Here is a 19,941-nt window from a genome sequence, read left to right as displayed (position 1 = left end):
CCAGGGCAGTGCTCTGTAAGGGCAGGGAGAACAGTGCCAGGACAGTGCTGGGGCCATCACGGTGGTGGCAGTGGCAAGCAGCCCATGCCTGATGCTTTTCCCATGTGTCCTCAGGACGCTGCTGCCCGCATAAACAGGAATTCTATTTTTGCAGCTTGACCTTCCTGATTCTGGAGATAACAACCTGACTGCAAACGCAGCATTGCTCACTCTTCCTCTGAGATTTGATACAGTCTACTAACCCAGGGTCTTCTAAAAGATGGATGTAGTAAAGTAAACCTCTGCATTTGTCTTAGGAAAACAGGCACAGTTCTTGGTGCCACACAATTCAAGACATAGTGATGAAACCAAGCATGGTCACCTCACAACTAGTTAATTCAAGACACTTCCTTCATCCTCTTGTGATCTGAAGGAGAAAACCACAGAGGCATGGGATCTGTCGGGGCAGAATGGAGTGGGAGGAGCAGAAGGAATTGTGGAGAGGCTCCCACCACTGTGCAGCCCTGCGTGCTGAAGACACAATACTGAAGGCTTGTACCACACTCTAGCGCTCACAAAATCATAGAATCAAGGAATGGTTTGGTTCCAACACCTTCCCATGGGCAGGGACATTTTCCGCTATCTCAGGCTGCTCCAAGCCCTCTCCAGCCTGGCCTTGAACGCCTCCAGGGATGGGGCAACCACGGCTTCTCTGGGCAAGCTGTGCCAGCACCTCCCCAGTCTCACCAGGAAGAATTTCTTCCCAATATCCAATCTAACCCTGCCCTCTGCCAGTGCCCCTTGTCCTGTCACTCCATGCCACGTCAAGAGTTCGTTGTGTAAAAAATCAAAACCAAGTCAAGAAAGCAAAATACCTACATAACTCTTGAAGGAATCCCTACAAAGTGCTTGAGCTGTGCCTGAGTAAAGGAAGGGATCAGAGGCTCTGCCAAGGTAAATGCAAAGGCTCACCTGGGCAGGCAAAATGCAGAAATTTTGCAGAGTGATTTGGTTTGAAAAATAACAGCTCACCCTCTTTCAGCAGCCTTGCTGGCACCATGGCTGGAGCAAATCTGCCCACTGATAAAGGGGTAGAGCAGGGAGCAGATTAGGTGCCAGGAGGTGTAATCATCCCACTCTCTGTGCTAGGAGGATCCCAGAGACCATCCTGGGATCTGACAGCAAAAGCCAGGTTTTGCTGTCCAAGAGGCCACTGACTGCTGGGAAAACCGGAGTAAGGCAGCATTACTGGGGGTTTGCTGCCTTCTTACCAACTTGGTAAGGCTGCTGCTCTTGGGCACTGTAGGGAGATGGTTTTAGTGGAAAAAGGGACCTTTTATCTGTCCTGTCCAACCCCACTGGGGTCCCGAGGATGCAGCTGTCAGGGAAAACACCAGCAGTGGCACTGGTAGAGAGACAGACATACTTCCATGAAAAAAGGAGACACCATTTCCAGCGGGTGATTTAACCTTGCTGGTTACGTCTGGTTATATTGGAGAAGGAAAAAGACATACAGTTCCTTGTGGAATATCACTTTAATGGTATTAGCTTGGGTAGACTGGTGAGGAACATGAGGGAAATAGAGGTGGCAGCTGGTTATCAGGCAGGGTTGGTTTGCATGGGGACAAAAAACAAAACAAAAAAGAACCTTGGGGGGAAAGAAAAGCATTAAATAAACCACCAAAAATGTATCAGACAGCATCATTAGAAATTTGTGTAAAAAATACTAAACAGACCAAACGTCACCTGAACACATGTCAGGAAAAGCCACCCACCCAGTAGCTGTGAAAAGCTGACAGAATGGAAACATAGCGAGCGTTTCCAAAAGGGATTCACGACTTTTGGGGGCCTCTGGCCTCGCTCATCGCTTCCCAGAACGTGTTAACCACCTACTCACAGAAGAAGTGCAATGTGGTAAAATTATGCAAAAAATCCTCCCTGAGAAATTTTTGAGTGCCTCCCAAACTCTGGGCCTTACAGGCACAGAAACGGCAAAAATTAACCAAAACCTGTGACAGTTCATGGTGGCTGGGGAAACAGAGCAGAGTCACAGCTAAAGACTTAGTGCTGATAAGGACCAGCAGCACCTTGGGGATGGCTCGATCAGGAAAACAGAGCCTGAATCAAACTGGTCAAGGGCACTTTTTGAATGCTGGAAATGGCTCCAGTGCCTATAAGGGGCTCCAAGAGAGATGGAGAGAGACTTTGGATAAGGGTATGGAGTGACACAGCAAGGGGAATGGCTTCCCACTGCTAGAGGGCAGGTTTAGATGGGATATTGGGAAGAAATTATTCCATTTGAGGATGGGGAGGCCCTGGCACAGGGTGCCCAGAGAAGCTGTGGCTGCCCCATTCCTGGAGGTGTTCAGGGAAGTGTTCAGCCATGAACAGCTGAGGGCTTTCACAAAGCCCTGGAAAGCCAGAAAGGGACACAGGGCTTGGGAGACACACACAGGAGACATGGAGTGGGACACACAGCCCAGAGGGAACATGCAGGGGGCACAGGGCAGATGCAGAGCCCATAAAAAGGATACACAGAGGACATGGGGGGCACAGACGACTGAGGAGGGGGACACAAGGGACATGCAGGTGTGATAAATGTAACCTTGGATAAAAATTCGTGAAAGAATAAATAAGTATATAACTGGATTTGTAACAATGTAAAAATTATATAAAATATATTGCGGCCTAAGAATTTCCCCCAAATCCAGCAGTAACTACCCATTCAGGTGGTAACGACCCTAGGCGACGTTCATCAGCCTGAAAGAAAGAGCAGGACACGAACAATTAAGCTAAACAAAGAAAGGAGCCAGGCCGAGATGCCCATCGACCCCACACCGCACCGGGGCACCCCTTCCTGCAAGCCCCGACTGAAGATGCAATCAGGCCAGACAATAGGAAGAGCCCAGCCGAGATATCCATCGACTCCGCACCGGACTTGGACACTTCACCCTGAGAGCCCAACCAGAGATACAATCAAGGAACACTCAGAACTTCTTTACATATGAGGAGACTCTGCCCGGACGTCTATTTGACTCTATTCTCCAACGCCAGGAAATCAATTCATCCAACAATCAAAGACCCTTGGTGAATGGTGCCTGCCTGGAATTTGGCCTCAGGACACAAAATCCCTATAAAAAGCCAGGCCAGAGAACCCTCGAGCGTGGATTTGGGAACACCTATACCTTTGGGTATAGACCCCTGTCCACCCAGCGCTGCGCTGTTTATTTTATTGTGGTTTTTCCTCGTTGTTTATTTTTATTATAAAAATTGTTTTATAATAAACTGTTATTTTATTTAACCTAAATTTGCCTTTGCATTTATAACACAGGGCACAGGGCACACACAGAGAGGACATGGAATGCACGCAGGACCTGGAATAAGGACATGCAGGGGACACGGGAGCATGCAAGACCCGGGAAAGAGACATGCAGAAGAAAGGGTGTCATGCAGGACCCCAGATGGGGACAGGCAGGGGACGTGGGGAGCACACAGCAGGCACGCATGGGGCTCACAGCCCGGGGGGGACGTACAGGGGACACGGGGAGCATGCAGAACCCCGGGGGGGCAGGCAGGGGACACGGAGGCATGCAGGACGCCAAAGGGAGAGGCAGAGTACACGGCGCGGGGGCAGGAAGGAGACATTGGGGAGGGGGTGCGTGCGGGGCACAGGGGAGACACACAGGGGACACGGCGGGCAGCAGGAACCGGGAGGACATGGAGGGATGAAGGGACGGGTCGGGGACACACGGGAGGCACGGGGGGGTACAGAGGACACGGGGGGGACACGGGGGGGACACGGGGGGATTCCCCCGCAGGACCCCGCGCGCGGGGACCCCCGGGCGGCGCGCGCCGCGCCCCCTCCCACCCCCGCCCGGCGGCGGCGCAGGCGCAGAGCGCCCGCCCGGTCCCTATTTCACGGGGAGCGCGGGCCGCGGCGCCCGCGCCAAATAAGTCTCGGTAGCCGGCGGGGGCCTCGCGCCTGGGCGGGGCCCGGGAGCCGCGGGGCGGAGCCCCGCTCCCCCCGCCCCCGCTGCCGCCGTGCCCGCCCCCACCCCCCCCCGGCCCCAGCGTCCGGCGCCACAGCCCGAGCGGGGCCCGCGGGACCCCGGCCCGAGGTAAGCGCCGGGCGCGGCCTCGCCCGCCGCGGGGCCTCCGCCGCACGCGCCGCCCGGGTCCCTGCGGAGCGTCAGGGCGTTACGGCGGCGGCGGCGGGGCGCCGCCGCCCCCCCGCCCCGCGCCCCCCCCGCCTCCTCCTCCTCCACTCCCACCTCCTCCTCCTCCCTCCCCGCGGGGCCGCGCCCACGCGGCCCTCTGGCCCTCCCGCAGCCCCCCCTCCCTCGCGCCGCCCCGCAGCGGGGGCTGAGGGGGGGACACCACCACGACACTCGGGGCACCCCCTGCTCGCCCGCCGCCCCTCGCCCGCCTCGGCGCCGGGGGACCCCCGGGAGACCCTCCCCGCGCAGCCTCCACGTGCAGCGCCCTCCACCCCCGGTCACCCCACTCTGCAAACCGGCCCCCCCCCGCCTGCCGTGCAGCCGCAGCCCCCCGGGCACCCTCTGTGTGTCCCCCTGTGATGCGCTCTGTCTTCTTCCCCCCCTCCTTGAGGCCGCTCTCCATCGTCTTGCAGCTTCCCTACCGCTCTCTTCCGGGCAGCCCCCAGCATGTGTAGCCCCCCACCCGTGCTGCTCTCCATCTTTCTCCATGTGCCTCTGTGCACGCTCTTGCACCCCCATGACCCCCCCCACCCTCTGCACCTCTGTTTAACCCCCCTGAAGCCACCTCCCCATGCATCCCCTCTCTCTCAGTACCTCTGCATTCACCCTGCATCCCTCTCTCTGTGTACAGCTGTGCTGGCTGCCCACAGTGTAACCTCCCTGCTCTCTGCCCTCCTGATGCTGCACCCCAAAAATCTCTCTCCTCTCCCAATTGTGCTGTGCTTTTTTTTTTTTTCCCTTAATATTTTTTTTTCCTTACTTCATCCCAAATCCTTCCCACAGCCCTTGACACGCTCTCAGCAGCCTGCAAGGTGCACCAGGAGGGCCATGCATGGACACCCTGAGTCCTGGTAGAGCTGGGATGCCCCCTGTCCTCATCCACAGCCCCACTGCTGGTGCGTTTTTAGCCACTTTTTAGATTACTTATGTTCTCAGCCCACTTTTTCTCCAGTCAGTGCTGGTTCCTGCCCAGAGGCATCTGAGCAGCACACATGGAGTTCAATCCCATGATGCTGGGCAGGATGTCTGGAGACTCTTCAAACCAGGTCCCAGCTCACGGGTGTTGTGAGTGATGCTAATACTGTGGGAGGGGTTTTACCCCAAAATGAAGGATAAGGGTTTGGATAGAGTGACAACAAAAATTGGAGTGATTGAGTTGGAGGCAGCTGAGGATCTGTGCTGCTGTGAAAACTGAAGTGCTTCTGCTGGTGGCTCTGTGCTGGGCTGGTGCAGAGGGGCCACTCCACCTTGGATAAACCCTGTGGGCTCTGTGGAGGTAAAGAGCACCTCATGTTGTCCCTGTGGGTCAGGCAGGTGTTTCTGCAGAGCATGAACTTGGTTGTGATGGACGTGCTGGGTCACTGCTCTGCTCCAGCCGTGGCCTGGGGAAGAGGTGGGAGACAAGTGGCATCTCTGCTGTGCTCTGTGCCACTGCTTGGAGTACTCCATGGGGGTCTGAGCCTGGAACAGCCAGACCTGGACGAGGAGTTCCCTTACCTGTCTCTGTGTGCACGGCACCAGTGCTCAAGGTGCTGTTGGAGGTGCTTTGTAGGCACCGACTTCTCCAAACCTCGGCATGGGCCAATCCCCTGCACTGTGGGCAGCAGGGCAAGGGAGGGGATTCAGCACCTCTGCTCTCCTCAGGTGAGACCCCACCTGCAGTGCTGCTTCCAGCTCTGGGGCCCCCAGCATCGGAAGGATGTGGAGCTGCTGGAGCAAGTCCAAAGGAGGTCATGGAGATGCTCTGAGGGCTGGAGCAATTCTGCTCTGGAGACAGGCTGAGAGATCTGGAGAAGAGAAAAGAAGGCTCTGAGGAGACCTGAGAGTCCCTTTCTGCTCCTAAAGAGGCTCCAAGAGAGCTGGAGAGGGAGTGCTGTCTTACATCTATTGCTGATTTATTAGAAATGCACACTTTGAAATAGTTTCCAGATGTCACTGTTTCTGCAGGCTTGATGTACTTTTTTAATTTGATTTTTTTTTGTGTATGACTTTGGAGGAGGGAAGAATCCCTGTTTTACTGTGGAGGAGACAGTGACAAGCTCCTCCAACAGTGTGAAATCGTGAGATACTTTGAAATACATTTGGAAACGCACCTTCAAACTGAGTATCTTCATAGAGTTTATGGTGGATGCCAGGAACATTTTTTTTTGGACCTCTTTCACACTCTGCCCTTCACCTCCCAGTCCCACCCATGCCCATCATTCTCACCCAGCCTGCAGAGCATGTGTTGGGTTGGGCTTCCCCTCACCCTTCTTCCTGGGATGGAGCACTTGGGGATTTGCTCATCCTCTTCTCCTTAGGAGCACGGGGTTCCTGCAGTCCCTTCTCTCCTTGCTCCCACCACACCCAGGATCTTTCCAAGACCGAGTTCAGCAGGGAGACCTTTTGACTCTGGGCTTCCCCCCATTTTTCTCCACAGGCAGCTGGTGACTGACGGCTGCCCCGCTCCTGCCACGATGGCGACGCCGGACGTTAGTGTCCACATGGAGGAGGTGGTGGTGGTGACCACGCCGGACGGCGCGGTGGACGGCGGTGGCATGGAGGAGGTGAAGACAGTGCTGGTCACCACCAACCTGTCCCAGCATGGGTAAGAGATGGGCTGGTGCACGCTGAGGAGATGTGCTGGAAACACTCCCACGTGTGGTTGTAGGTCGGGATCTGATCCCTCAGTGCTTCCTCCTGCGTCCCTGCTCACTGTGGTGAGTATGTGAGTGAGCACAGTGGTGGCCAGGGAGTGTCCAGTTCCTTGCTAAGGCTTCCCATACCCAGGGCTCTGCAGCTCTGTGTAGAACAAGCTCCACTCTTTCCCTCTTTTGAGGAGGGGAAAAAAGACCAACCCCAAATACCTTTTTCTGAGTGGATTTGGATGTTGGACTGGACACAAATCCAATTGGAACAGGACACCAGTAGCTAAATCAGTGTTTTTCAACTATTTATTTCATGGTGGCTTTGCTAAACTCTGGATTCCAAGAGACAAGTCTGTCCACACCAGGTTGAGAGTGGTGTAGCTGAGCTCCCCTTCCCTGAAGATTGGGGAGGTTTGGGGTTGGCTGGTTTTTGGCTGAGCTCTGCAGGAAAGCTCCACTGCCAGCAATAGGAATGAGATGAGAGAGGTGTCCTTGAAACAATGTTGCCCTGAATGGAGAGGCACTGCTCAGAAAAAACAGTGAAGGTCTGATTGTTCAACTGCTGTTCTTCTGCCATTTTCTGCCTTTTTTGTTGGCATTTCACGTTCAGGGTTGCTGTTTGTTCAGGTCTGGTCTGTTCAGTGGCAGGTTTGCCATGGCCAAAGAGCCTGGCTGGTACCTTGGAGGCCCACACAGAAATGGACTATTTGCTTTATTTCTCTATCGTTTTTTGGTTGGGACAGAGCCCAGAGACAGTTCTGTGCTTTGCTATTTCACTGGGCAGAAAATCCTAGTTCACACCTGGAGCTGCATCCAGGCAGGTTTGTCTGAAATAAGTAGGTGTTGAATGGCTGTTTATTGCTCTCCACAAGATGTTTGTCTTCTTTTCTCAAAGTGTCTTTGTGTCAGTGCCCTGGGGCTTTGGGCAGGGCAGAAAGTGACAGCTTTTGTTCCAGTCCGGTGCCTCCCCTTGTGCTGCTCCAGCTGAGATAAAGCCCATTAATAGATTAATTTTTGGTAAAGAATGGGCAGGGACAGGAAGAGGTAAGAGCTGTTGGTGCTGGGGTGGGCAGGATCTGCCCTCTCTGCCTCCACACCCTGGGTCTGTGAGTGTTTCCAAGACTTTTTCAATTCCCAGAAGAGCAGTCGTGGTGGACCAGAAGGGCTCTACTCCTCTTGTTTTCCGTCCCATGGAGAATCCCTTGTCTTCCTCGGTGGAGAAGCAGCCAGATGTGACACTTGGGATGTGGCTACTTTTGGATGCAGAATGGTTCCTGGCTGTCATGTGGCTCTGAGCCTCTACAGACCCATGTGCAGCATTGTGGTGTTGTCTGAGAAAATCGATCATGGCAGAGGCTGGCTCAATCAGTTGGTTTCCTTTCTCTTTTAGTTCCCTTCCTGTTTTTCTTTGGAGACCTTTTCTCACCCTGCCAGTGTCCCCTGAATGGTCAGGAGCAGGACGGCTCTACACAGGACAGAGAGGAATGCTTTAGTTTAGTTGCAGCTATGAGCAGACATGTCTTGGCATGTACAAAGAGATTCCCTGAGAGTTTTCCATGCATCTCTCTGCAGAAGAGCCTCTGGACAGGTCTTTACTACTCCATCATTCTTGGGGATGGTAGTGGGTTGATGGAAAGGATGTTAATTTTGGGGTTACAAAGTAAAACCTGCCTGACTCCCTTCACTGAGCAGGGCTGTGGGGCTGGTGGTGGGTGGCAGCATGAGCCACCCATGGTCTCTCTGTGGCCTTGGACAGTTGTCCCCTCCAGGCTCTGCTCCTTCTGGGGAAGTGTGGCTCTGGCTCCTCCCTTTCCCTCTGGTTTCCGTCTGCAGCCCCAGCTGGTGTCAGGAGAGCAGCTGCAGGCACAGGCTGGGATCCCTTGGTGTTGACTCGGTCACCACGCACATGGGGAACTTTCAGTTTGCCTTATGTGACACTTAAACCAAACTCAGCTTGGGGGTTGGTGCCTTTTTCTAGTGCTCATCTGGGTATGGGTTTGCTATTAAAAAAACCCTCTATACAACCAATTGTTAAGTGCTTAATTAGTTCATGTGCTCTTAAGGAAAAGGCTGAGGGAAATGGGAAAATAATAATGAGCAAGAAGCTTTTCTCTTTTGTCTGTGAGAGGAGGCTGAGCTTGGTGCTCTGATGAAATGCTTGTATTTTAATCAGCACAGGATTCTGGGGGAGACTTTTCTCTCTCAAATTTCCAGGCAAGGCAGGAGCAGAAAAGAAAGGAGACGCCAGCCCGCTGAGTTATCTGCACGTGCTTTCTTCTCTTCCTCCCATCTGGTTTATGAATCCTCTTGGGGAGGAAGATGAGAACCATTCTCCTCTGCCTTCGTCATGGCAACTGGCAAAGGCAGGACCAGCTGGGGGGCTGCACTGCTGGGACTTGGAAGGTGTTTGTGTTTTCCCTTGCATCTGCCTCAGTCTGTTTCCCTGGAATGGGATGGGAGAAGCAGCGTGGAGACACTCGCCTTTTTTTGTGGCTTTCTCTCCCCCACATGTCCACAGCAGACACAGACTTCAGTTGCCTGAATTTTTCATACAAGCTGGGAGTTGGTTTGTTTGTTTTCTTCTGGAGGTTTAAGGTGTGGTCTGGGTTATTCCTCCACATCCAGTTGTGCCTTTTGGTCATTTTTTGGAGCGGTGCAAATGCGGTGGAGTCCTGGAGGAAGCTCTGAAAGGTGCTGGCTTTTCTGCTGGGGGGTTTCTTCTGGGTAAGTTGGTAGAGATTCTTGATCTGGAGACAGGTCAGGGCTGTGGGGTGCTGGGCTTTGCATGCCAGTAGGGGCTGCTCTCCAGCACCCTGCTGAAGTGTCACTGCTGGCCTTTTACATGGAGAAATGCAGGAACCCAGTAGCAAACTGATGAAAACCCCAGGTTTGAATTCTTCTGCCAGACTGCCACTCATGTAATAATCACCTGTGTGCAAATGCCTTAGCTCAGAGTTTACCTTTTTGAGTCCTTTCACGTTACCCCTCCCCATGCTCTGCCAGGGCTCTGGGCTGGTGGTCACTGTGGGCTGCAGAGGCAGAGTTGTGTCCATCTCCTTTCTGTCACACCAGGAGTTGTCTCCCCTCTCTCTGGCGCAACATTTCCGAGCCACTCACCTGGTGAGGCTGAGCTGCCGCCCACACTGTTCCTTATCTCTGTGCTGCTCCCCACCGTACCTGCCTTGCAGCTGCTGAGGGGAAGGGATGCTTTGAAGCTGCAGTTCCACCCTGGAGCTGTGTGTTAGGAGCCCAGAATGGAAAAACCAGTTGCTCTTGAATTTCCTTGTCCCCTTGGTGAGAAATGTGGTTGCCAGTGAGTCACTAGGACTGTCTTAATTCATCCATGGTACCAAACTGAGGGAGGTTTCAGGTTTATTTTCTCTGTGGAGTCTTCCTAGGGAGTTTATATGCCAAAGTGTGTGAAAACCTAATTGTATTTTTCCCCCTGCCCCTGCAGGTCAAGCTTTCTGCAGCAATTAGTCAGCTTCAGTAACACCACCAAACATACATCTTAAAAGAAGGGTAGACTTAGATTAGATATTAGAAAGAAATTGTTCCCTGTGAGGGCAGTGGGGCCCTGGCACAGTCTGTTCAGAGAAGCTGTGGCTGTCCCATCCCTGGAAGTGTTCAAGGCCAGGTTGGATGCGGCTTTGAGCAACCTGGGATAGTGGAAGGTGTCCCTGCTCATTGCAGGGGGTTGGAATGAAATGAGGTTTAAGGGCCTTTTCAGCCCAAACTATTCTGTGTTTCTGTGAAAACCCATCAGGAATGGTCCCTGCTGAGCACTGGCTGTGATATTCAGGTGGGATCCATAAGGGCACCAATGTGGGCTCCCTCCCTCTGGGACCTGACCTGCAGAGCTGAGAGGGTGAGGAGCATGTCCCACATCCCAGCCAGAAGTGCCTGTTCCCTCTGAGTGTGGGAAGCTCCTTGGAGGGGCTTGGGGCTCCATACTGGTATAGCAGAGCTGGGATGGGAGAACAGCAAGGGAGAGGGTGCTGTGCAGCACCCAATGTATGGCTCCATGGGCAAAGCACCCAGAGAAGACAGAGATCTCAGTGTGGGGACAATGATAGCCAGCTATTAATGAATATCATGGATGTATCAAGTTCTAAGAGGCTCAGAGATTATATTGCAAGTGTCTATAGCTCATGTTATGTTATCTCTGCTCACAGATCTGCTCTTGGGGTTTGTCCAACTCTATTATAGTGTCTCTGTGTCTCCTTGAGGTCCTGCTCCCTGGAGCATCCTGCATACCAGGGGATTCAGCCAGTTCATTGCCCAGACAGCAGCAGCATGTTTCACACATGTTTTTTCCTGGGGAAATCTCAGGCAGAGCTTCCAAAGGCTGGCAATGACTTCTGAGCAAGGGGCTGTGCTGACAGCATCTCTCCATGCCAGCTCTCCAGCACAGGCTGGGCTGGAGGCAGATCCACAGGGCTGGGATAAAAGGGGAGGCAAGAGAGAGCTGGCCAGGCTGCTGACAGGGGCTTGCCTGCTGTGGGGTTCTTCATCTCCACATGAAAAAATGGAGCTGAGCTTCCCAAACCCAGAGCTGACTCTTAGCTCTTATGGGAAAATGCGATCCAAGGGACTTCTGAGGCAATGTCTCCACAGGGCATCGGGGGTGGGGGTGGCACAGCCACATGGCTTAAGAATGCCTCTGCCTCTCTTCCCAGTGGTGACATCAACGAAGACACTCTGGAGACTGAAAATGCAGCTGCTGCAGCTGCTGCTGCCTTCACAGCCTCCACAGACCTGAAGGAAGCGGTTCTAGGTAGGTCAGCTCTTTCCATAGCCCCTTGGTGCCAGCTCCAGCACCCCAGTGTGCCACAGCCCTGTGCTGGTGTCAAATAGGACAGTCCAAGCACTGTTGTGCACAGCCGCTGGGGCTCTGGGGGTGTTCTCTTGTGGGCCTTGGGGATGCTCTCCCAGCATCCAGGGAGGCTCGGTGACCAGCAGGGAGCTGGCAGTGGCTGGTTGGGCTGCTGCTGCCCTCTCCTGGTCCGGGATGAGTCCCTGTGTCCGGTCTGGCTCCAGAATTCCAGCTTGCCACGGGGATGTCAGTTTTGCAGCAACTTGCTGGCTTTGGTAGCAAGTAAAAGCGAGTTTAGGAAGCAAAGACTGGTCAGCTGGGCTGGAGTTGACTTAAAGCCAGTTTTACTTTAAAACCAAGAGTGACTCCACCCAGATAACATCATTCTTTTTTTATCAAGAATGGATGACATCTCATATTCCCTGTGCTCAGCTGCAGCTGGATTTGCATAAATCTGCCTGTGCTGTTTTGCCTGAGAAGTTCGGGTGTTTGGAGGTTTTCATAGCAAAGTGTGAGTGAGCGGTGGCTATAAACCCCAGCACACCCCAGCATGCATCATCTACTTTCTTTTTATTTCTGGATTTCAAAACTATCATTACATGTGTGGCACTCAGGAGCTGTGGCTCATGTTTCTCTTTGATCTGTCCCTTCCTCTGATCCCTGTGAGAAGTGAAGATGGCTGAAGATGAGGAGAGTTTGGAGGCAGAGATTGTCTACCCCATCACCTGCGGGGACAGCAAAGCCAACCTCATCTGGAGGAAGTTTGTGTGCCCTGGGATCAATGTGAAGTGTGTGCAGGTGAGAACAGAGAGCCCAGCACTAGACTTGTGCTTTCCCCTTGCCCACATTGTGAGGTGACCTGGCTTGTGCTGGTTGTGATGAGCTTTGATCAGCTGCTTTGCATCAGAACCATGTCATGGTAGGAAAGGATGACATTTTCCTGGTGCTGGATACCTGATATTTGTCCTGACTAAATTGTGTAGTTCTGGCTAGAGAGATGGTGCCTCAATTTAATGTGTTATTGTAAATCTGAGAAATTTGGCTGCTTGCAGTGTCTGCTTAGTTGCAAAGTTGATAGTTTGAGGAATGTATTGACTGGGGACCTAGGGAAGAGTTGCTGCTGCGTCCTGGGTAACTTGTGGTTAAAATTTGCATGAATTCAGGAACATGCCATGAGTGAGTCATTGCTGGCATTTGTGCACAGCCTAAACAATACCCTGCTGGGGGAGAGTCTCCTTGGGCTCCCAAAGGATAATCCTTGGTCTTTCCAGCAGAGATGATCTCCTCTGTCCATGAGGCAGAGGACAGATGCTGCTGCCTCCTAAAATCTGTCCTCTCTGCACTGAAGCCCTTGTCCTTGTTCAGAGATGCAATTTCTCATGCAGTAACAGTGAGTTGCTCTGTGTTGGTCAACATGGCCATGGAAAAGAGGAGGCCTGGATTTAGGAAGTCCTTGGAGTTGGGCTGTAAGGCAGCTCTTAAGAGGACTGCCTGGGTCATGGTTGGACTCAAGGATCTTGGAGGTGTTCTCCATCCTTAGTGATTCTATAATTGTGTGATCCTGCAGGTTGCTGTTAGGTCAGCATGTGGGTTCAGGCACAGCTGGGTGTGTAGGGCAATAAAAGAAAGGGAAGAGTTGGCACAGTGTGCACCAGCTCCCTAAAGCTGGTTTGCAGTAGCAGTGGGTGTGCACTGCCAGAGAGGCCAGAGGTTCCCTGATACCAGTGGTTGGGCTTGGGAGCAGGAGGTCAAAGACCAAATGGGCTTCTTCCCTCTCTCCTATGGGGCATAAGGTGCCCCTGGACCCAAATGTTAGCAGTGCAGCCCAGCTTTCACTGAGTCCACTGTTAGTGGGAGTGTGAACAGCTCCGTGCTGTTAATGATACTTTGCACAAGCTATGGGTGTTTTCCCAGCTGTTCTGCCTGAGCTGGGCACTCCCTGCACCCTTAGCTTGGAGCAGCTGTTAACTAGCCATCTGTGACAGCAATGTTTGGCTTTAATTTTTCTAACTTGGGCAGTGTTCTCTGGGGCGGGGAGTGCCTGGCAGCCATCGGTTCTGGTGGTGTTCAGTGGCACACGGAGACTGCCGGGCACCGGCAAACGCTGCCAGGCTCCAGCTGAACCCTGCTCACAGGGCACTCTTGGCTTGTTTATGGCTTGTGGCACTGATGTTGCACCCCTGCCTTTTGCAGTTCCACGATCACCTAATCAGCCCCAAGGAGTTTGTCCACCTGGCAGGCAAGTCGACCTTGAAGGATTGGAAGCGGGCGATCCGGATGAACGGGATCATGCTCCGGTTAGTCCCTTCCCTTGTGTCTCTGGACACTTCTTTCTGGGGGATTATGGAACAGAACCTTTGGAATGGCAGTTTTGCTGCTGAGGGAGCAAATGAACCACTAAATGTCTTAATGACATGGTCCCAAATGTGGTCGGTCCAATGGCTTTGTTCTGTCCTTGTGCCTAGGGAATAATTTGGGGCAAGAAATATTTCTCTAGTCTTTTTAGGGCTTGAACCACACTGAGTTTCCAGCTGGTGTAGGGACACTGGAAATTTTAATGGCTGTTGGTGGGTGGGCCATGCTGTCTGTGGATTCTCAGCATGACCCACCAAATGAAATCAGTCTGGTCATCACCAATGCTCTGGTTGCAGCACTCCTACTTGACATCACTTCTAAATAAGTCCTTGGCAAAAAAAAAAAAAAAAGCTTCTTTATTGCAAGCATTTCTCTTCTCTAGTATTAACTGCAGTAATTCAATTCCTCTATGGTCCTCCTGAACATCAGACTGAGACTGTGATTTAATTAAAGTCTTTCTCTGCCTTTGAGCAGGATAAAAAACAATCACCTCTTTCCCCAGGAATTGTCAGTGGTTTTGTGTTCTTTTCACAGGGTGACATTGCCTTTCCCTGTACTCTTCTGCTCCAATGCAGGCATCTCCCAAATTCTTTTTAAGCAGCTTTTGCTCCACATAAATTTTGCATAATAGGTTTAAGCTTTGTCAAGGCAGGGCTTTGAGAAGGGGGAAAAAAACTTCAGGGGAATGTCTGAAGGCAAACCCAGCATCCCATGGGAGCAAATCTTGGGAAGCTTAGGTGGGTGTTGGCCAGCAAGGCCTGGGAATGTTTTGGAGATAATGTTCTTGGATTGGAAAGTCCCGTGTTCATGTTGTCACTCCCTTTGAGACGAGAGACCTGATTTTAGTTTATAAATAGGGTTATGTCCTGTCTCCTTTTGTGTCAAAAAGGCAAGAAGGAAGCTCCCTGTGGTCTCACCCTGAACTGAGACTCCAGCTGACCCTTTGGCTGGGAGCAGCAGCTTTGGAGGGGATGTGCCTCGGTGGGACCAGATGGGGCTCTCTCTTCCCTTTCCTTCCTCAAGAAATGAGTAAATCAGTCCCAGTAAGGGCTCCTGTTGGCTCTGCCTGCTCTCCTGGCATTTTGGGACTCAGAAATTTGGGGTGAAGGCTGCCAGGAGCTGCATCTCAGAGCTCTTAGCTGTTGCTGATGTCCCTGTCCTTGTGCTTGCTGCCTGTCTTTCAGGAAGATTATGGACTCAGGAGAGCTGGATTTCTACCAGCACACAAAGGTCTGTTCCAACACCTGCCGGAGCACCAAAATTGACCTGACTGGAGCCAGGGTGTCCCTGACCAGCCAGACATCAACAGAGTACATCCCTCTGACTCCTGCCTCTGCTGATGGTACGTGCAGCCATTCCTCACCCTCAGCAGGGCCTTTGACGCATCAAAGCACACAAATGCCACATAACCGAGGTTCCTGTGGCTGCCTCATCTCTGGAAGTGTCCAAGGCCAGGTGGGACAGCACTTGGAGCAATCTGGTCTAGTGGAAGGTGTCCCTGCCCATGGCAGGGGGTTGGAATGAGATGAGCTTTGAGGTCCTTTCCAACCCAAACCATTCTCTGATTTTATGAGTTTGACCTATAATTACAAACAACTGTTTCATTGGAAAGCGTTCTGATTTTGAAATACTTCTATATTTAACTCCTTTTGCCCCTGAGCATTAAGAACATCCCCCAAAGTGCCCCACACCCCAAGCTCCTGTGGCATCTCTGGAACAGGATAAGCCTCTTGGTTGGCTCTGCAGAGCACCCATCCATCACATCCTGGTATTGTGGTGGGGAAGCTGATGCTAATGCACAGCACAGCCCACTCCAAGCGCCCCCTGTTAAATATGAGCTCACCAATGGGAGATGTTTGCCAGCTGCTGGCCAGTGCTGCAATAACCAGAGCCCTGAAAGCCACAGAGTAAAGGAGCAGAGGGACTGGGTTTAATAGCTGCAACTGAGCATTCCAAAGGCTCTGCACAGCTCTGTGGGGCTCTGGCCAGATTCCTGTCCATCCTACTCCTGCGCACAGCATGAATGACGCCTGTTCCCCAGCTCTATGGTAACAAAACTGCTGAGATTTGGCAGAGCTGGAGGAAAGGAGGGATCCCCCCCTGCATCCCTGTGCAGTGCAGGGCTGCTCTTCCCTTGGAGGCTTTAGAAGCCCTCAAGACAAACGGTGGCTGGGTAAAAAGGGCTGCCAAAAAAATTAGACTCGAAATCTGTTTGACTTTTGCTCTGAGCAGTGCTGGTATGGTTACAGGGGGGAATGAACAGGAGGGAAATGCTGCTCTCAAGCATGTGTCCTTGTGCTGCAAAGGTTGCAGGAGCAATCCCTGGGGATTGCACTCTAATGTAGGAAAATAAGTACAGCTGGCACAGCAACCACTTGGGCGTCTCTGTTCAGCATTGAGATCTGCATTCAAACAGATGTGATCCTGTATAAAGGAGAAGTCAGAAATGCAGCAAGGGAGTGCTTCCCTTGGAAACAGCCTGTGAAAATACAGGGAAAAATCAGGACCTGGGAATTTTTTTCTCTTCTCTTTTGCTATTGGTTGCAGTGAACGGATCCCCGGCTACAATAACCATAGAAACATGCGAGGATGCCAGCGATTGGACCACCAGCATTGGAGGTATGGCTTGAGATCCCGCAGGGCTCACTGGGTGGAGATGTGGGGAAAGAGGGAAGCAGCAGGGTAAGCAGCAAGAAGGACCCTCTTACCAGAGCAGCCTTGCATGAACCTCCACTGAGATTATTCCTTTGCTGCTTATGGAATAGCACAGTGTTCATCCCCTGGTTGCACAGCCTTGGGATGAAGTTGTTTCCAAGCACCAACATATCAAAGCTAGGGCCAGATGCTGCTCTAGGGCAAAAAAATTCTTATCAGAGGGGTCATGAAATCATTCTCCTTGGCTCTACTGGCTGTAGCAAAGTGTCCTATTGGTGTGGGATGGGGTCAGGAGAGCATATCCTCCTTTGGGTCCATGCTCTGGGTGGGCTTTGCCCCAGCCCCGTGACCTCAGGGGTCTCTCCCAGCCTGGCAGGACTGCCCTCCAGCAGGGGTGTCCACAGGGAGCCCCTAGCAGATTACCATTAAACCCTGCCGAAGATTTTGAGGTTCTCCCTTGCTTCCTGTTTCTCCAGATGACACCTTTGCTTTTTGGCAAGGTCTGAAGGACAGTGGTCTCCTGGAAGAAGTGATCCATGAGTTCCACCAGGAGCTGGTGGAGACCATGAAAGGCTTGCAGCAGCGAGCACAGGATCCCCCGCTGCAGCTCGGGGGTAAGGACCTGGACATGGGTGGTCAGTCATCTTGGGAGAGGAGCTTGTTGACTCTTTTATCCTTAGGGATGTCTGGATAGCATGATAGGGACATAGCTCATAAAAATCTCATTTCTGGCTGATTGGTGAGGCTGCACTTGGGGATAATTCAGGTGACCTCAGTTCTCCAGTTCCCCATGCCTGTGGCTTCCTCTCTGCTGGCTCTGGGTCTGGACAAATGCTTGGCTTGGGGACTGATGTGGAATTTAGGCCATTGGAATAACGATGCAGCAAGCGGCTACTGTGCCAACAGATTTCTTATCACCCCTGCTAGGCAGGAGACAACTGTTTACACGCCAGTGACCTCCTGCCCTTTCTCATGGCTTCTGCCTTCTCCTCTTCCCCCCCAGCCTCTTTCATTATCCTCCTGCAGATTTTGGCTGTCTCAGCTGGACGTGTTTGTTGTCGGGTGGCTTTTGCCAAGCCACAAATAGTTTGCGCAGGGAATTTTGCTTCCTCAAAGATTCTGTGTCTTGTTTTTAAGATGCTGTTTTACTCAACAACGTTGTCCAGAACTTTGGGATGCTGGATCTGGTCAAAAAGGTCCTGGCCAGCCACAAGTGCCAGATGGATCGCTCAAGGGAGCAGTACACACGGGATTTGGCAGGTATGTCCTGGACACACCGGTGTGGCACTGGGCATCGCTGCCAGCGCCTTTTCTTTTGGGCTGAGAAAGTGGGGGTTGTGTTAAACCTGGTGTTTGTTAAACCAGCCACACCAGGCATTGCCATAGGCCTCTGGGAAGCTTGTCAGGATCCAGGCTGAGCCAAATCTCTTCTCTCTCCAGCTCTGGAGCAGCAGTGTGACGAGCACCGCAAGCGAGCGAAGGAGCTGAAGCACAAAGCGCAGCATCTCAACAACGTCCTGATGACCCTCACACCCGTCTCCGTTCCCACACCTCTGAAACGCCCCAGGCTGACCAGGGCCACCTCTGGACCAGCTGCCATCACCTCCCAAGTCCTGTCCCAGCCAGCACAGCTCGCTGTCACCTCTGGCATGCCAGTGTCCCAGGTTGCCAATCTCCCTCTCGGCAAAGTGGTCTCGGCCCTCCCTCCTTCGGTGCTGGGGAAGAGCCCAGCTCAGCCTCCCGCCGCCAGCTCCCCGGCCTCCCCTCTGCTGGGGGGGTACACGGTGCTGGCCTCTGCCGGCTCCACCTTCCCCGGCACGGTGGAGATCCACCCGGACGCTTCCAACCTGACGGTGCTGAGCACGGCTGCGGTCCAGGACGGCAGCACGGTGGTGAAGGTGATGAGCCCCTTCCAGCTCCTGACGCTTCCAGGACTTGGCACAGCCATCCAGAACGTGACACAAATAGCTCCCAGTGGGAGCACGGTCGTGACTGTCCCGTCCGGTGCCACCGAGGCTGCCGGGGACGAGCACGCTGCCGCCGCCATCGAGGTGACCGCAGTGGCTGATGAGGCAGAGCAGAAGTGAGAGGGAGGACTTGCCTGGAGGGACGCTGGCCGTGCCACTCTGGGGGGAACTGCCTCTTCTCTGGCTGCGCTGTGGGACGAGGAGTGGTGTCATGAGGGGCACGGGCTAACAAGACTCAGAGCAGCTCATGTTGGGAGCGAGGAAGTTCAGGTCAGAGGGAAGGAGGGGGGAGGAAGGATGCCTGGAGAAGGGAAAGGCAGAAATGCTCTGCCTTGTTTGGAGAAGGGAAGAAAAAAAAGCTTATTTTTTTATCAAGCTTTCCTCCCCTATTCTCTTGGAATAGTTTTCCTGCTCTGGGTCATCAGCCCAGCCTTGTTGGCACAGCTGGAGCAGCATCCATCGGAGAAGTGGGCAGGAGCAGGGAGAAGGCCGTAGCAAAAGGAAGCTGCCAAGGGGGTCTGGTGTGCAGGGAGCTGGCTGTTCCCCATTCCTAGGGGGCTGCAGGAGTGGAGAGGGATGCCAAGAGCAGGTATTCTGTGGATGTGTACTGACACCAGGAAGGGCTCTGGCAGCATGGGCACAGGCCCTGGGAGGTCGGGTGGTGTGTGTGACACTGGTTTTGGGTGGCAGAAACAAGTGGGAGCTATTCAGACAGTGGACATGATGGTTGCCCTGGTCTGCTGGGGAAGGAGCAGGAACAGAGGAACCCACAGGGCTGAGAAGAGCTGTGACTTCTGAGGATTTAGGGTCTTTTTCTAGTTTTCTCAAAAAAAAAAAAATAAAAAAATCCATTATTGGGATTTTTTTAAGCCAACGGCGATTTTTAAGCAAAGCCCTGGTTGGGAAGCTTGTTCTGCACAGCAGAGCTGTGCTGCAGAGTGTGCAGAGCTGAGCCCCACAGAAGTGCTCAAGGAACTCACACTTCCTCACAAGTGGGGACCCTGCTGTCCCAGCATCCCGTGGGAGTTGGGCACTGCCGTTCCCTCCCTGCTGGGTTCAAGCAGCTGTTCTGTAGCGGGGTGGTCGAGCCCCCAGTTCTCCTTCAGCCACCCCACTCACTGCAACTCTCACCAGGTCCCATCCCAGGGCCTGTGTGTCTCGCACTGTCTCCGGCTGGAAGGAGTCGGGTGCTTGGAGTGTTGGGGTTTCTCCAAACTTGATCTGGCAAGAGCAGCAACAACAGGTCACTTTATTGAGTAATAAATATTTTTTTGAAAGAATGTGGCTGGTTTATTGCGTTTTCTGTGTCCAGGTATGACAGCTGC

The 19,941-nt window shown here is 53.0% G+C and overlaps 1 protein-coding gene across 3 annotated transcripts; it reads left to right on the top strand.

The window, feature by feature from the left end:
- Window positions 1-4,029: 4,029 nt before the first annotated feature.
- GMEB2 (glucocorticoid modulatory element binding protein 2) lies at window positions 4,030-19,878 on the top strand. Of its 3 annotated transcripts, none has more exons than XM_005524755.3 (10): window positions 4,030-4,097; window positions 6,616-6,783; window positions 11,503-11,600; window positions 12,310-12,437; window positions 13,833-13,936; window positions 15,179-15,336; window positions 16,542-16,613; window positions 17,126-17,263; window positions 17,787-17,909; window positions 18,090-19,878. In XM_005524755.3, exons 2-10 carry the CDS (start codon window positions 6,653-6,655, stop codon window positions 18,734-18,736), a joined length of 1,599 nt encoding a protein of 532 aa, XP_005524812.1. In that variant the 5' UTR covers window positions 4,030-4,097; window positions 6,616-6,652; the 3' UTR covers window positions 18,737-19,878. The 3 variants fall into 3 exon arrangements, with proteins under 3 accessions (XP_005524812.1, XP_087920900.1, XP_087920901.1); XM_088064774.1 differs by having other exon boundaries at window positions 12,307-12,437; XM_088064775.1 differs by lacking the exon at window positions 4,030-4,097 and adding an exon at window positions 4,964-5,092 and having other exon boundaries at window positions 12,307-12,437.
- Window positions 19,879-19,941: the final 63 nt, after the last annotated feature.

The sequence above is a fragment of the Pseudopodoces humilis genome, chromosome 19, assembly GCF_049639895.1.
Source record: "Pseudopodoces humilis isolate 2021_Gansu_Grassland_sample_001 chromosome 19, ASM4963989v1, whole genome shotgun sequence".
In the NCBI taxonomy this organism is placed as follows: Eukaryota; Metazoa; Chordata; class Aves; order Passeriformes; family Paridae; genus Pseudopodoces; species Pseudopodoces humilis.
Note: the sequence above shows the minus strand (reverse complement) of the source record. Positions and strands in the feature narration are given on the sequence as shown.

Coding starts and splice junctions, on each gene's coding strand:
- GMEB2 (XM_088064774.1), top strand. CDS start 6,653: ATGGCGACGCCGGACGTTAGTGTCCACATGGAGGAGGTGGTGGTGGTG. Junction 17,264..17,786: donor TCCCCCGCTGCAGCTCGGGG/GTAAGGACCTGG, acceptor CTTGTTTTTAAG/ATGCTGTTTTACTCAACAAC. Junction 17,910..18,089: donor GTACACACGGGATTTGGCAG/GTATGTCCTGGA, acceptor TTCTCTCTCCAG/CTCTGGAGCAGCAGTGTGAC.